General features: G+C 34.4%; 1 protein-coding gene across 1 annotated transcript in view; it reads left to right on the forward strand.

Moving 5' to 3' along the window:
* The first annotated feature begins 5,705 nt into the window (after positions 1-5,705).
* Positions 5,706-18,997, forward strand: part of dachb (dachshund b) — a 59,066-nt gene continuing 45,774 nt past the window's right edge. The window contains exon 1 of the mRNA XM_048197869.1: positions 5,706-6,391. Coding sequence (XP_048053826.1) covers positions 5,949-6,391 — 443 coding nt within the window. The 5' untranslated portion in view covers positions 5,706-5,948. The remainder of the gene's footprint in view (positions 6,392-18,997) is intronic.

The raw sequence follows: 18,997 nt of genomic DNA on the forward strand, positions 1-18,997 counted from the left end.
TATGAATACCTATCCACTTTTTAATGAGAAATGCTGTCCAAATGTCCTTTTAGCAACTTGTTAGCAACTGCTGTTTTTAAGACACAATAAAGGTTTAAAAAATCACAAGTGGGTTATAACTGGTGTGTTTTATGTCATAGATCAAAATGTGAAAATATTTAGAGGCTTTGTTAAGCACAGACCTTATTTCAGACGATTTAGCAAAAACTTCAAAAAACCCATAGACTTTAGGGCGATGGAACCAGAAGTCCTAAAATGCTAACTCGCTTCCGGGTTTTTTCTCTGAGGTACTCTATACAGAGGGAAGGTGAAAAGCAAATGCCATCTATACTTTCCTGAAGACATTCGGTCTCCCTTATTCATTCATAAATTCTTAAAATTTCTCTCAACACTCTACCTTCCGTCATGTTTTCACACAAATTGAAACCTACGCTGGATGCTGAGACTGCGTGGTACTGTTGCCAACTTTGCTGAAAGCTGAACACTGTATACTATTTACCGTGAGTTTTTCAAATACAGTTTTAATTATAATTCAAATGTGATATGATGATATCGTCAAAACGGTAAACGTTTCATCCCTAAAACCAACACTTTTTTTGACTCTGAGAAAGTCCAGAGAGCTTTGTTAAATAATTAGTACTAAATTTAGTCCTAACCAATGTCCAAATTCAGCTCAGGCATATAATAACAGCAGGAAATTTGAGCTGGAGGAGACTTCGCCTTTCATCATTGTCACTTTTGGCTGCTGTCACCTCAGACTCATTTAACCAAGAGGAAAATTCATGTAAGTGTTTTTAGCATCTGTCAGATAAGCAACACATCTGTTCTCATTTGCACATAATGACAAAGAGCTGAAAAAGTAAAGGGAGATTGTGTCTAAGGCTGAGCTGTTTTTTATACATGTGGCAGGCAGTCATTTCTTTCTGGATGTGACAGTTTGTGACACGCTTAACTTTGGCAGTTTATTCTTTCAATAGATGCACATGCGTTTCTAAATAGCAGATAATTAACCTGTGTATTATATTTATCAGATAAGGTTTCTTCATCATCTAGGACTAGGTCATCGTAAGGTTTGTTTTAGAGCATCTGGATTTATTTTTTCGTTTACTGAAGACGTTTGGCCACTTGTCTGATCTTTTCTTATATATCATGTTTATATTGCTCTTTTGAGTGACAGATCTGTGTCTGTCTGTCTACAAATGCATGTGTTTGAAAGAATGGAAAAAAGAGATGAGACAGGAGTAGAAATATGGTCCATACTCTTTCTTTATTCTCTCATTCCTTGAGTCCTTGAAGTGATCTGATGCATAGCCAAATCTCTGACGGACTGACCTTGTCTTTTCTCTCATATTTGTGTGTATGTGTGTGTATTCGAATCCACTTAAAGGGATAGTTCACCCAAAAATGAAACTTCTGTCTTTAATTAGTAATTACTCCCCCTCATGTCATTCCAAACCCGTAAGACTTTTTGTTTATCTTCAGAAGGCAAATGAAGATGTTTTTGATGAAAACTGACAGCTTTCAGATCCTTCATAGACAGCTATGCAACTTGCATTTTGACGCTTCAAAAAGTTCATAAAGAGATCGTAAAACTAATTCGTATGAATTGAGCGGTTTAGTCCAAATTTTCTGAAGAGAAATGTTTGCTTTATATGATGAACAGATTTAATTTGTGCTCAGATTTCATCAGAAAGATCTTCATTTGTGTTCTGAAGATGAACGAATGTCTTACGGGTGTGGAACGACATGAGGGCAATTAATGACAGAATCTTCATTTTGGGGTGAACTAACCCTTTAAATGATGATAATGTATCCAGTGTAGTTATGTATTCAGAAATTATATCAAAGTATGAAATATTTAAATATAGTATTTATGTATTTTAGATAGTATTATTAATATGTTATGATTATATGCCTTTTAATTTCTTTTCAATATCTTTAATGTCTACGTTTTTTTTTTTTTTTTTTACAGAGATATACAGCTTTGATCCTGTAAGCAAGATGATTTATTGTCAGTGACATACAAACAAAGGTAAGATGCCATGGAGCAATTTTCATCACTCTCTTTTGTTAACTTGCATATGACAAAAATGGATACAGGTGCATGTTTTATTAATACAATTTAAAGATACTGTAAATCACTATGGATAAGAACATCTGCTAACTGACCGTTTATTTTTACATACAAATTTAAATATGATATTTAACATAATCTATAATATAATTAAATACATACATAAGATGAACAAATGATCAGGTAACTAACCTAATATAACCTGAGAAATACAAGCTCCTTTTAATATAAAAAATGGTAGTGGCTAATTATACTAAGTGCAAATAGTGATAGATGATATTTACACTAAGGCCATTTTTTGCATATCCAGATGGGTTTTTGAAAGTCTGGACAGCAAAGAACACATGACATCTGATTTAAAGAAAAAATCTGATACAAACCAGATACGGAGGTGGTTTACAATGCGATTCCAATCAGATTTTTACAGATGCATCTCAGTCATCAAATAGTCTTTTGTGTCACTCTTAATGCGACACACAACGATAACGTCAACATCGGTAATGGAAATGCCGGAAGTATTCACACGGTGCCGGTATGTTCAAAGATTTCGGCTTTTTGTCCTGTGCGATGGACACTTTTTTGGGTTAAATTAATACCCTTATTAATACCCCTCAATTTTCAAATCATTCCTTTACCTCTAAATTATTAAATGTGTTTCTGCAGCTACAGCTTTCACATCATTAATTTACTGTCCTTTAACCATTTAAAGAGCAGCATGTCAGTCTAAGACTAGTTATACACTCTCTCTTTCTCCTTTAAATTGGATTTGAATGGATTAACTCCAGACTTGTTTCCCAGAAAGTCTCATTCTTACTGTTCATAATTGTATTTCACACTGATATGCAAATTCAGGTCAAAGTGTCATTAAGGTCATTGGCATCTTCCTGACACTTTCAGATCATCATAATCCCACAAACAGTATATTAACTTGCAAAGTTGCTTCTTCGATATCCAAAAGGGGTTTTGCAAGTGTTCATAATGTTGACAAATTGTTTAGATCATGCATCTGTATCGGTATTGTGTCAGCATACTGTTTTATAATGCTTTCATGACTCACTCTTCTTCAAACAAACCTCTTCCTACTCTTCGCTTATGTCGTCTGAGTCAGTTAGTGTTCTAAATTTGTATATATCAAAAGCTCATGCTGAGATAAGACCATTGTACTAGACATTATAATTTCTAAACTACAAAAACAAACTGGAAATGAATAGCCTGAAAGCTCTATAGCAAAACTGTATCTACTGTAATTACATCTATAAAGCCTGAGGCCACTAATAAAAAATGCCTCTACTTTCCAGTTTATCTAATTTAATAGTACTTTTGTCCTATTCATATACAATTAAATCATTTTCTGCTACAAATTCTACAACAACAAAGATGTTTCTAACAATGATGCCCAGAAAAATAGATTTAAATGCATATAAGGTTTAGGTAAATGATGACAGAATGTTAATTTTTGGTTGAACCAAATTCTATCCATTTTCCATAACAGTCATTTTTACAAATTCATTAATGTGAATAAAGGGATAGCATGCCTGATGGGAACACAATTGTGGTTAAAGGGATGTGTGGGGTATTTTTATGGCATTTTTCTCAAAGGATTTCTCACAAGTCCCAGGAGAGGGATGCACAGAAGTCTTTCCACAGACACATCCAGATGTGTTTCCCAATGATGCTGAACAGATGGCATTCAAATGCTTGAGTACCTGACTTAGCCTGACCTATAAAAGACAAAGCTGATTCTTCTATTGCCTAAGGATCATACTTCTTATTTCACGCTTTATTTTCTTGACATAGCACTATTGCGCAGAATTTAGCGTGCATGAACAGTTTAGAGTGTATAACACAGTGGAGTGCAGCTATACATGTAAGAGGGGAAATTTCAGTTACACTTCATTTTAAGGTATCTTTGTTACAGTGTGATTATACATTTAAGTACTAAGTAATATTGGTTAAGAACATGTACGTCTATAGCGTTAGGGTTTGGATTAAGGTTTGGTTTAGGTTTAGTTGCATGTAATTATGCATAATTTACTGTTATCACAGTTAGTACATGTACAGGTATCATGTAACAAGAACACTAAAATAAAGGGTTACACTTTATTTTACAGTGCCGTAGTTACATTGTAATTCCTCAAATAAGTACTTAGTACTATTAATTAACTACATGTACTTACTATAGAGTTACGGTTAAGGTTAGGGTTTGGTTTAGGGTTAGTTACTTGTAATTATGCATAATTTACTGTTATTACTATAGTAAGTACATGTAGTAACGTGTAACTATGGCACTGTAAAATAAAGTGTTACCAGATAAAGTGTTACTAAAATTTCTGTGATTATTTTTGGGCAGAGGTTCATGGGGAAAAGGTGTTTCAAGTGTACTAGATAGATAGATATATAGATAGATAGATAGATAGATAGATAGATAGATAGATAGATAGATAGACTGATAAAACAGATATATAGACATACATACAGATAGATAGATAGATAGATAGATAGACTGATAAAACAGATATATAGACATATAGATAGATAGATAGATTGATTGATTGATTGATTGATTGATTGATTGATTGATTGATTGATTGATTGATTGATTGATTGATTGATTGATTGATTCTAAATGTTGCCGTAACTGATATAAAATAATTTTAAGTACTAGATAGGTAGGTAGGTGGGCCAAGTCTCGCCATACTTTCTGGTATTCTGCTTAGACATACAGACAGATATATATATATATATATATATATATATATATATATATATATATATATATATATATATATATATATATATATATATATATATATATATAAAAAATGTCTGTATGTCAAATATAGATATATAGACATACAGACAGATAGACAGACTGATAAAACAGATATATAGACATACAGACATACAGATAGATAGATAGATAGATAGATAGATAGATAGATAGATAGATAGATAGATAGATAGATAGATAGATAGATAGATAGATAGACTGATAAAACAGATATATAGACATACAGACAGATAGATAGATAGATAGATAGATAGATAGATAGATAGATAGATAGATAGATAGATAGATAGATTTGAAATGTTGCCATAAAACTATAAAAAAAACTATAGCCTAAATAAAAGTTGAATCTAAATATTAATAAATAATATAATAGTAGCTATAAATAATACTAAAATAGCAACTTAAATGGTCATGTGGTCCTAAATAGGCTATATAAAATATCCCGTGTAAGTTTTGTTTACATAGTGTAAGTTGTGTTTTCAACATGTGCAAATAGCATCTGTTTATTAAGTGTAAATAGTGAAAGAAGCACAAAATGTAAATAGAAGTAATTCTATTTGTACTGTGGTAAATTGTGTGAGCAGAGTGGGTGGAATCTGCAAATAGCCTTTACCAATAAAGTTGCCTATTTGTTGTTACTTCAAATAAACATTGCCTATTTATACTTAGAAGAAAAAAATAAATGTGGGGGAATGTTTTTTTTGGAGTTATTGAGACTGATGGATAGGTTCAGATATGGGATATCTCGTCCGACTCATCATAACAGCTTGAGAGCTGGACACTCGTTCAATAAAGGAGGAGGGCTGTAATTTCTCTCCCTCCAGTGAAGTCTTCACGCATAAATTGGAGCACATGTGGTTGGCAAAATGGAGCATCATTCTTCCAATGAGAGGCGGAGTCAACCGAGCCGAGAAGCGCTCCGTTCATCTGAATTTTCACACGGGTAAAGAGGGGTGCGTGGCTCGTTTCTGCCAGTCTGCTCTCTGGACGCAGTGCAAAAGAGAGGAAAGCATATAAGAGGGAGTGATGAGAAAGTAGACGACGTAAAAGGGCACATCAATAAATTGAATTGTAATAACCACTATGGCCGTTCCTGCGACTCTTCCGGTTCACTCTGGGAGTTCTGTGGTGTCCGGTAAACTCTTCAGAACCGACCCGTTCTTCTCGAGTCCCGCGGACTCTCCGCGACTGATCAACTCGCTGAACGCGACGCTTCCGAGCGGCGTAGCGACAAACGAGTGCAAAATCGTGGAGGTGCACGGGGTGAAAGTCGCTTCTTTCAGCGTTGATGGACAGGAGCTCATTTGTCTCCCGCAAGTCTTCGACCTGTTCTTGAAGCACCTTGTCGGCGGACTGCACACCGTGTACACGAAACTCAAACGTTTGGATATAAACCCGGTGGTGTGCACCGTGGAGCAGGTGCGCGTGTTGCGCGGACTCGGTGCCATCCAGCCCGGAGTGAACCGCTGCAAACTCATTTCCAGAAAGGATTTCGAAGCGTTGTACAACGACTGTACCAATGCAAGGTTCGTTTGGTGAATAACTTTTTTTTTTTTTTTTTTTTTTTTTTTTTTTTTTTGCTGTTTATACGTTTAAATAATTGGTGTGCATTAACTTTTAAATTGCAGATAGACTCCAAAAGTAAAGAACATGTCAGTACTTTTTTCAGTATCAGAGAAGGATTTCGTTTCTAAAAGCACTGCATTGAAGCAGAAATGTGTGAAACAGAGGTAGACTGTATTTTGCACCAGGGTTGGGTAGAGGAACATAGTGTCCCGTTATGTTGCTCTTGAGTCATTTCAGTGGGGACAGAAAGCAACAAGTGGGGCCCCAGTTTTGACTTGGTGGCAAATGTCCCGGAAATATTAAGAATAAAAAGAAATATGAGGAATACACCTTGTCACAAACTGCAAAGCTCTGAGAAAGATCTTAGAAATGAAATCTTTTGTGTTTGTTCATTTCATAAATTTTTTGCAAATAGTCTATATTGATTCAGTGACTGGTATAACCTAGTAACATTTAATTATCTTCAGTAAAACATACAAAAGTACTTGTATCTTGAATACATGAGGGAGTATATGACTTAATTATTTTAGGTTTTCAAAAACTTGACTTGGCTTCCTGAATGTTGTTTACACCACGTTGACTGCCTGGCAGTCGAAAGCTAAATAATAGTAATAGTAATAATATTTTAAAGCTAAATTGCAAATAAAATCAGTAACATATTATGCCAACTAATTATTCCAATGTTTTCTTTTTTAAACCTTTTAATGAGGCTTCATTTTTACAATCTAGATGGTTACACTAGCCCAACAAAAGGTATTAAAAGACTCAGAAAGTAAAAGCATGTTCATGACAGAAGAGATGTTTGCAGATGAATTACATTTTCCTAATGAATTTTTGATGCATCCCGACCAAAAAATGAGCTCAACCATGTCAGACATTCAGCCAATGCAAGGTCCCGAAACCGCTATATGAGGTAAATTTTCTTGATTAAACTTTTATCAAGGAAGTTTGCTTGCATTACAGTTTGCTTATCTGTCTTCTCCATGGACACCCTGGAATACTTTCAGGGACCCCCAGGGGTCCACAGACCCCTGAATGAAAACCCTGACTCTAATTGGATGGAATAGTTCCGTCAGGAACCATTAGTTCTGTGAATACACTTTGTGTGTCAGCTTGTGAATTTTTTCGTGACCAAAGTGTAATTGCCATTCTTTGAAGCCCAGAAGCCTGTTCAATCCCTAGATCCTCACATACGTGACACAGATCAATTTTCCAGATCCTCCCTTATGTGAACGCACATGCATTGGTCAAGATGGTAAACTGTTTATCCACTTTCAGACCTCGCCGCTTGTTTTTCATCAAGGACATTTTAAGCATCCTATGTTAAGTTTCATTAATAACAGTCTTCTTCTAAACCAATTTGTTTGCATTTCCTATCAAAGACAAAATTAGTTTGTATGCTAATACTTTAATGCATTTAAACATTTCATTTGAGTAATAGCTTCTGTTTAATCCCCAAGTGATTAACTGCAGAACTGTATATATTTTAGTATGTTTTGTACAGTGCTGTGAAAACACTGGGATCGTGTAACATCTATAGAGTCATGTTACGGCCACGCTTTATTCACGGCAGACAATAGGTTAAAATATGGTGCTTTGAATGTGATGTCCTAATCCTTCTCTTTGTTGCGGTCTGTTTGTGCAGAGACCATGACTGAATAGAGGGGAGATATATTGTCATATTAGGTCATGTGTTTTGAAGAAAGTCTGTCATCAGGTTTCAAAGGGACTTTTGGATACATTCACAGGTTTGAAGGAAATATTTTTATGTGGTGTGAATGTTAGAACTGTTGCCTCTGGTGATATTAGGAAGCTAGTATTTAAAAAAAAAAAAAAGTCTTGAAATTTAAAACTATAATCTTTTAAGAAAATGATGAGAGAGAAAAGCATCTACTAGCAGTCAGTTTTTTTTTTTTTTTTTTTTTTGGTAACACTTTATTTTACAGTGCAGTAGTTACACGTTACTACATGTACTTACTATAGTAATAACAGTAAATTATGCATAATTACAAGTAACTAACCCTAAATCAAACCCTAACCCTAACTGTAACTCTACAGTAAGTACATGTAGTTAATTAATAGTATTCAGTTTTTATTTGAGTAATTACAATGTAACTACGGCTCTGTAAAATAAAGTGTAAACTTTTTTTTTTTTGCTTGTAGATAATTATGTAAAAAAGCTTTCAAGCTTTTAGTTCATGTCTGTTTGAGGCCATCTATTTGCTAGTGTACTGCTCAAGTCACATCATAATTCATTGTTAATTAAGTTATTAATAAGAAAGTATGATGATAACTGAATGATTCCAGGAAGAACAATAACATTTTTGATTGTATTAAGAATTTAGTATTGGTCACATTTCACCTTTGTGTTGTCTGGATTATGTTTCCTAGCAGATGGTTTACACTGCTGCGCATGAGTGAACTGCTTATTGACCTGTGACATATATTGTTGAGAACACACACACATACACTCATGATTTTATTTCTCTGTATAAACAGTGATGTCTCACCATATGTGATTCTAAGAATACAGCAGGCTCAAAGGGTGACTTGTTTTATTGCCTAGCTTGTCATGCACTGAACATTACCATTTATTAACAAGAATTTGAAAACCAAAGAGTTAGCACAATAAAACATTAAGTCCATGTCTCAGATGTTGTTGAATCATGATTGTGTTGATATGAAGTGATCCATGATGTAATAGTGAGTGTACTTGTGGCTGCGGTGAACTATGTCTGCTATAATATGAATATAGAATGGCCTCAGGATTCGAAATTCCAGCTCTTGACTCTGTAGTGAAGCCATTTCTCAATTTCTTCAGTGTACTTTGCTAAAAGGGATAATTCACCCAAAAAATGTAAAAATTAACCCATGATTTACTCACCCTGCAAGCCATCCTAGGTGTATATATCTTCTTTCAGACAAACACAATCAGAGATATATTTAAAAATATCCTGGCTCTTCCAAGCTTTTTATAATGGTAGTCAATGGGAGGCAAGATTTTTGAAGCCTTCCAAAAAATGCATCCGTCCATCATTAAAATAATCCATATGGCTCCAGGGGGTTAATAAAGGCCTTCTGAAGCAAAGCGATGGGTTTTTGTAAGAAAAATAACCATATTTAAAACTTTATAAACTAAACCAGCTGTATGGATTATTTTTATGATGGATGGATGCATTTTTTTGAGCTTCAAAATCTCGTCCCCCATTCACTACCATTATAAATCTTGAAAGAGCCAGGATATTTTTAAATATATCTCAGAATGTGTTCGTCTGAAAGAAAATAGTCATGGCTAGGATGGTTTGAGGGTGAGTAAATCATCAGATCAGATAATTTTCATTTTTGGGTGAACTATCCCTTTAAGAGGTAACAGTGTGAATGCAGTAACCTGTTAATATGGGTGCCGCTTCAAATGCATGCTCTACAAAACATGCCAAACATGGCACTATGTGCTGCTTCAAGCAGTGAGTGTGAAAGACCATGAGAGCAGCGGTTATTCATTTGATTCCTTATTGAGTTGTGTCTCAGCTGAGGTCATTCAGTACATTCAGTACTAATGAGCTGCACTAGGGGTGCAGTTGCACTCAGCGAGGTTAATGTGTAGCGTGAAGTGGACATTTTGATAACACTTAATTACATTTGTCCACATCAGAAGCGGATGTTGGATGGTACGACTTCTGCGTCACATCATTGTGCCTCTCTATCAAGAATCAGGCTGTAAATATTAGAAACTTCCTCTTCAGAAAGTTATTGTGTAGACCAGGTGAACATCAGGAAGATATGGATAATAAAGCTCCTTTATGCTGTTAGATTGTTATATTGCCTGTAGTTAAACAACAAGGTATGCTTTATACTGTAGATACTCTATTTGGTGCATATACTTTGCTGTATATTTAGTCTTAATTCTAAAAAAAATATTTTAAATAACATCCTTTACATACAGTACACTGCCTTTCCAAAGTTTGGGGTCACTACAATAAAAAAAAAAAAAAAAATTGAATTAATTATTTTCTTCATCAAGAACACAATACATTGATCTAAAGTGACAGTATTTATAATGCTACAAGATTTCTATTTCAAATCATGGAGCCCTGCACATGACATGCGGTTAAAAAAAAAATATATATCGTTGAGCACAAAATAACAATTCATTCCCACAATTTACCAACTTACTACTTACTAATACTACTTATTAATACTACTACTATAGCATATATAGTAGTAGTATGTTACTATTACTACTATATAGTAGTAGTATATTAATACTACTACTTGCTAATACTACTTACAACTTACTAATCAGCACGTTTTACTAAAACCAACTAAATATCAGCACGTTTTACTAATTCGTTCCATCGTTTTAAGTTAATCATGCGCTCAATATAATAATTACTAAATCGTGCGTACGATATACTAATTTAATTGTTCCCTTGTTTGATAAATCGTGGTAATGTTTAAACAATGTGTTCCCTTGTTTTAGTTAAATAAAAATGGTAAAACAAATTAGTACAACATGGCCACGATTTACTAAAATGAGGAAATTAATAAGTCGTGGAAACAAATTCTTAATTCGTGGTCACGATTTACTAAAACGAGAGAACGAATTCTTAATTTGTGGCCACAATACATATATATTTTTTCCGCATGTCATGTGCTGGGCTCCATATCAAATAAATACTGTTCTTTTAACTTTTAAGTCATCAAAGTATCCTAAAAAAATGTATCACAGTTTCCACAAAAACATTAAAGGGTTAGTTCACGCAAAAATGAAAATTCCGTCATTTGTTACTCATCCTCATGCCGTTCCACACCCGTAAAACCTTCGTTAATCTTCGGAACACAAATGAAGATATTTTAGTTTAAATCCGATGGCTCCGTTAGGCCTCCATAGGGAGCAATGACACTTCCTCTCTCAGGGAAGGTACTAAAAGCATATTTAAATCGGTTCATGTGAGTACAGTGGCTCAATATTAATATTATAAGGCGACGAGAATATTTTTGGTGCGCCAAAAAAAAACAAAATAACGACTTATTTAGTGATGGCCGATTTCAAAACACTGCTTCATGAAGCATCGGAGCATAAATGAATCAGTGTGTCGAATCATGATTCAGATCGCGTGTCAAACTGCCAACGGCTGAAATCACGTGACTTTGGCGCTCCGAACAGCAGATTCGATTTATGATCCGATGCTTCATGAAGCAGTGTTTTGAAATTGGTCATCACTAAATAAGTCGTTATTTAGTTTTTTTTGGTGCTCCAAAAATATTCTTGTCACTTTATAATATTAATATTGAACTACTGTACTCACATGAACCGATTTAAATATGTTTTTAGTATCTTTATGGATCTTGAGAGAGGAAGTGTCATTGCTCCCTATGGAGGCCTCACGGAGCCATCGGATTTCAACTAAAATATCTTAATTTGTGTTCCGAAGATTAACGAAGGTCTTACGGGTGTGGAACGACATGAGGGTGAGTAATAAATGACAGAATTTTCATTTTTGGGTGAACTAACCCTTTAAGCAGCAACTGTTTTCAACATTGATAATAATGAGAAATGTTTTTTGAACACCAAATCAGTGTCACGGGGCTGTCTAGTTTACATCCGAAAAATGATGCGTGATGCAGAATGAATGATTGATACTTTTAAAAAACATCAAGAATAATCAAAGTACCTTACACAAAAACATGATGAAACAGAACAATTAACAGAAAGAACTGAGGGCTTAAATACGCAGAAGAAATGATCAACGGAACAAAAAACAGGTGCATAAATCAATCAGAAACCATGGCGACAAACTATGAATGAGAATTCAGGCAAATGGTAACAGGGAAAACGAAACAGAACATGGCCATGAAACTAAACAGAACCAGATACAGAAACTAAACATAACATGATCGTGACAATCAGCGTATTAGAATGATTTCTGAAGGATCATGTGATACTGAAGACTGGAGTAATGGCTGCTGAAAATTCAGATTTGCCACCACAGGAATAATATATATATATATATATATATATATATATATATATATATATATATATATATATATATATATATATATATATATATATGTATATATATATATATATATATATATATATATATATATATATATATATATATATATATATATATATATATATATATATATATATATATATATATATATATATATATATATATATATATATATATATATATATATATATATATGTATGAAACCTGAAACATTTCCCTTTCTTTTGTTTTCAGTTACAATCAGTTACAAAGATAGTGTACAATCTTTTACAGTCATAGGCAGGTTAAACTAAACAGACAATTAAAGCGTTAAGAGCTTTTTACCATTTGTGAAGAAAGACAATAGCTGTGTTTAGCGATTGGATCACAAAGAGAAGTTCTGTATGTTATGCCAAGTGATCAGCTGATTGTGAGGCGCTAAGTGACAGGTTAGTACATTAAGTACCCGAGATACTGAAAGAAACAGGAGGAATCTGGCATCTTTTTTTCATGACCTGACGCTTGTGCGGTTCACAGACACATAAATGAATGATCTCGTCTAGACGCAACAAGAGTCAGCTAGTTTTCAGACTAACAGATCCCTCATCTCACTTGTTTTAGCCATAGCATCATGATGTCCTTTATGACTTCTGTTGAGATCATGCGTCTGTGTTTGCATTGTGGTCATGTAGACGGGTAACATGCGGATGGATAGATGTGTTGTGATAATGTTTCACCGAACAAAATAAACCAGACTTCTGTTCGGGTCTCTTATCTGAGTGAGGGAGATAAGCTGCTGTAAAATAGTCAGTTTCCCCTTAAGACAGTCAAGCAGACAAACACACACTCCCTCCCCACGCTTTTTCCTGTTGAGGTGTGGATGTTATGGATGGATGTTAGACACATGATAAGCCCTCTCTTCCTACTCACCTCTCCATTAGAGGCTTGAAGAAAACAAAAACGACAAAGTGGTGCTTGACAGTAAATGTTTTTTTTCTCATGCCTTCCTTTTAAAGGAGCAGTTCACCCAAAAATGAAAATATCTGTCATCATTTACTTACTATTGTATCTTATCATATCTAACAATATGACCAAAATGGAGAATTATTTTCAGCCACTTTTTTTTCAATGCAATTACAATGAAAGCTTTTTAGACATCAAAAAGGATGCAAAAGCATTGTGAAGTTATCATCATGGTAATCCATATGACACATGCACTAAAGTGTGTGTACATTTTGTGAACTGGATCAATTGATTCATTGAAAAAGATCTGACTCAAAACAATGATTCATTCACAAATCAGACATTTCTTGTGAGCACGCCAAGGATATCTAGGCCAGGTGTCAAGTATTTCAGTGAATAACCTCAGGACTTGGAATATAAGAGTTGTGTGGACCACTATCATACTTTAATGGTGTATTTATGAAGCTTCATTCCCCGTTTATTGTCATTGTATGGAAAAGAGCATGAAAATAGTGGAATAGATAGAAAAATAATGGATTTTCTCATTTCTAACTGAAAAAGCCACAGTGAATTAAATTACTTGGGGGAAGAGTTGTGTGTATATATATATATATATATATATATATATATATATATATATATATATATATATATATATATATATATATATATAATGGTAATAAAATATGACAAGATCTCAGAGTTAAACTGTGTCAGAAAAAAATAATCTTAATTATGTCAGATAACACTTAAGCAAAACATGGTCAGGTCAAAGTGTCTGAATAATTTTTGGTTTCAAATTTGTATCAATTTTACTGGTAGTCCACTGTATGAAGAATTTTTGGGTATAATATGTCACAGTTTACTTTATTTTGCTATCCTCACTTACATAAATGAACTATAGTGCCCTGCACCAACTAGTAAAAATATATCAAAAATATTTTTGGTTTGACTGTATGTATGTGTGTATATATATATATATATATATATATATATATATATATATATATATATATATATATATATATATATATATATATATATATATATATATATACAAATACAAATATTTAAGTAGTTAGCAAGTAGAGAGATTGACTGCAATTTGGTGCAATTTGCTTGCTTCAATTCCCTGATTGGTGGGGATTGTTTTGCAGAATCATGGGTAAACACAATTATTTAAAAAACGGGTTGAAATTATGCAGGATGATGGCTTCAACAAAATTATATGCCATCAATTAACAACCTCATAGCTCACAGTAGGTTTGTCTTTAATGGTCTATTAGTTATTATTAAAAATCAATTCACTTGGAGAAAAGGAATAGGATTTTTACTTCCGGGACCTGATTGTTGCACACTGTTGAATAAGTTTGATATTAAATTCTTTTTGTCACGCGTAAGAAAACTCTTTTGCGTTAAAATCACTTAAACACATGCCTTTTGTGGCTTGTTGGTTTATTCCACTCCTGTCTGCTATATTCTCCCAGTTTTTCCCATTCTCACCCTGTAGCACCTCTGAGAATGCTGCTCGCGTCTCTCTGTCCGATCACAAGGTGTCATCCCTGACTGTGCTGACTTGGCACTTTTCCGACACACACACACACACACACACACACACACACACACACACACACACACACACACACACACACACACACACACACACACACACACATAGAGGATTGTTTATTGGCTTGCAAATATGTCCTCTATCTAAAAAGGACAGAGAGGGAGAAAAGTAGAGAGAATTGAATAAGTAAATGTTTTAATATGCAGGAGGCAAAGAGGGAAAGAAAGACAGGAAGAGAAGAAGAGAAAGAAGAAGTATTCATGAGCTTGAGGCAGAAACTGAAAAGCAGTCAGTGGAGAATTGTGGTCATTAGTGGCACTTACTAACATACTGTAAGAGTCACTTTTACTATTGCTTATACTTTTGTGATTTAAATAAACTGTGAAAACTGTTAGCGTAGAACTTTAGCGTGTAACTCATGTTACGCTATTTGTTGTAATATTCATCTTTCTTTCTTCAGTTAAAATGAAATTAAGGCTTTTGAGGAAAACATTCCAGGATTTTTCTCCATTTAGTGGACTTCAACAGTTACCAACGGGTTGAAGGTCTAAATTGCAGTTTCAATGCAGCTTCAAAGGGCTCTACACATTCACAGACAAGGAATAAGAGTCTTATCGTGAAATGATCTGTCATTTTCTAAAAATAATAAAAATTGTATACTTTTAACCACAAATGCTCGTCTTGCACTGCTCTGTGACGCGCCACGTATTACGTAATCACATTCGACAGGTCACGCGTGACGTATAGGTGAAAGTACCGCGATAGGATGAAAAACCTAAATCATTTTCTCCTCCAACTTCAAAAGCGTCAGACAGCGTTGTTTTACCTTTTTTTTTTTTGTAAAAGTTGTTTGACTTTCTTTGCACGTTTGCTTTGTAAACAGTTGCTCGGTACTTCCGCCTACGTGACATGACCTTTCCAACGTGATTATAATGCGTGGGGCATCGTTTTGCTAGATAAGACTCTTATTCCTCATCAGGGATCGTGTAGAGCCCTTTGAAGCTGCAATGAAACTGCAGTTTAGACCTTCAACCCGTTGGTAACTGTTGAAGTCCACTATATGGAGAAAAATCCTGGAATGTTTTCCTCAAAAACCTTAATTTCTTTTCAGCTGAAGAAAGAAAGACATAAACATCTTGGATGACTTGGGGGTGAGTAAATTATCAGGAAATTTTCATTCTGAAGTGAACTAATCCTTTAATAAAAGCTCGAATTGGGAGGCTGGAAAAGGACTATTTCTTTTCAAAGTTATCAGATATATGATTTTCACCTGGCACAATGATATACTGTTACAAGCTGCAAAACCCTGAAGACTTACATGGCTCTTTTGACTTGTACCTTTTAGCAGCCACCTAGCAACCACACAGAACACCCTAGCAATACCCCAGCAACCACTTGGAGATTTGATCACAGTTGACACAATTACACAAATCTATTTTGTCAATAATTCTCAGAACGGAATAAATATAAGGTTCCACCTTACAATATATTTAGACAGTTCGCTAGCTTTTAGAACAGATCATGTCATGAAAGTAAGTAAGTGTCATGAAAGTAAATCACTCTCATAAATTGTTCACTTGGTCATTTTGTCTTTCAAAGACATTTCTATATTTACACAAGCATAAAAATGCTTTAAGCCACCAGTTGTTGTTTCCTTGTGTCCCTTTTCCTGTTTCACTCTATGAATAGAAATCAGCATTTATGTTTTCTGTTTGCTTCTGTGATTCTTTTTAGACAGAGAATGAATGCCGCCTTTGTGTGGTCAAGAAACAGAGCAGCAGATAAACTGTGCCTCTCTCTTTCTCTCTCTCTCTCTCTCTGTCCATTTCCCCCTCTGTAGTCTTCATTGTTACACTGCTCTCATACTCAGCCTTCCAAATGCATTTTACTCTGATTTTTTCAAATGTAGAATTAATCAAAATCATGTATTAAAATAAATGGTCTATATATTCTGCATGTATTTGATCAAAAATTAGTAAAACAGTAATATTGTGAAATACTACAGTTTCCTTTTTGAATATATTTAAAATGTAATTTATTCATGTGATGGCATGGCTGAATTTTCATCATCATTACTCCAGTCTTCAGAAATCATTCTAATATGCTGATTTGGTGCTCAGTTATTAACAATTATTATTGGTGCTCAATTATTAATAATACTTGTATTATTATTATTATTATTATTATTATTAATGTTGAAAATAGTTTTTGCTGCTTAATATTTTTGTGAAAACAGTGATACACTCAGGATTCTTTGATGAATTGAAAGCATTTATTTGAAATTGAATTGTTTTGCAACATTATAAGTGTCCTTTGAACAATTTAAAGGTGCCCTAGAATTAAAAATTGAATTTATATTGGCATAGTTGAATAACAAGAGTTCAGTACATGGAAAAGACATACATTGAGTTTCACACCCCATTGCTTCCTCCTTCTTATATAAATCTCATTTGTTTAAAAGACTTCCGGAAAACACGCGGATCTCAACATAACACCGACTGTTACGTAACAGTCGGGATCATTAATATGTATGACCCCAATATTTGCATATATGCCAGCCCATGTTCAAGGCATTAGACAGGGAAAGGCAGTATTTACGCCTGGATCTGTGCACAGACAAGGTAAGCCAGCAAGAACAACAGCGAAAAATGGCAGATGGAGCAACAATAACTGACATGATCCATGATAGCATGATATTTTTAGTGATATTTGTAAATTGTCTTTCTAAATGTTTCATTAGCATGTTGCTAATGTACTGTTAAATGTGGTTAAAGTTACCATCGTTTCTTACTGTATTCACAGAGACAAGAGAGCCGTCGCTATTTTCATTTTTAAACACTTGCAGTCTGTATAATGCATAAGCACAACTTCATTCTTTATAAATTTCTCCAACAGTGTAGCATTAGCCGTTAGCCACAGAGCATAGCCTCAAACTCATACAGAATCAAACGTAAACATCAAAATAAATACTTTACTCACATAATTCGAAGCATGCATACAGCATGCATGACGAACATCTTGTAAAGATCCATTTGAGGGTTATATTAGCTGTGTGAACTTTGTAAATGCACTGTAATATAGTCGAGAGCTCGTGTGGCAGGGAGCATGCGATTTAAAGGGGCAGCGCTGCCAAAATCAGTGTATAGTTAATGATGCCCCAAAATAGGCAGTTAAAAAAATTAATAAAAAAAAATCTATGGGGTATTTTGAGCTGAAACTTCACAGACACATTCAGGAGACACCTTAGACTTATATTACATCTTGTGAAAAAGCATTCTTGGGCACCTTTAATGCATCCTTGCTGAATAAAAATACAAGTTAATTCCTTGCTGCAAACTTTTGAATGGTAGTATATCACAGTTTTCACAAAAATATTAAACAGCACAACAGTTTTCAACTTTGATAATAATTATACAGTGGGTATAGAAAAGAATCACCTCCTTTAAAATAATCACATTTTGTTGCTTTGCAGCCTGAAATGAAGACGGACACAGTTTTGTTTTATCCAGCTGTATTTAACTTAACATCCAAGTGAAAGATATAACTCCAACATGTCAGGAAAAAAATTAAAAAATTAAAAACCAGAATCACTGAGTTGGAAAAAGGATCACCCCCTCCTAAAAATGAATTGTAAACTTAATCAGGTGTAGCTAAACACCTTCTCAATGACACACAAAGTCATTTGACTTTCAACTGTGATCACCTGTGGTCATTTTGATTAGCTCAGCATGAAAAGAGTTTTCCTGGAGCATTTCAGCAAACAATCAACTATGGGCACTGTCAATAGATCTCCGGGATAAAGTTGTGGACAGGCACAAGTCAGGAGATGGATCCAAAAACATTTCAAAGGCTTTATCAATGCCTAGAAGCACAGTGAAGTCTATTATTGAGAAGTGGAACACAGGCCCTTCCTGAATCAGGACGTTGCTCCAAACTGGATGAAAGAGCCAGGAGGAAACTGGTCAAGAGGCCTACAGCAACTCTGAAGCAGTTGCAAGAATTTATGACAAAGAATGGTCATTGTGTGCATG

This window comes from Megalobrama amblycephala, linkage group LG7 (genome assembly GCF_018812025.1).
Source record: "Megalobrama amblycephala isolate DHTTF-2021 linkage group LG7, ASM1881202v1, whole genome shotgun sequence".
In the NCBI taxonomy this organism is placed as follows: domain Eukaryota; kingdom Metazoa; phylum Chordata; class Actinopteri; order Cypriniformes; family Xenocyprididae; genus Megalobrama; species Megalobrama amblycephala.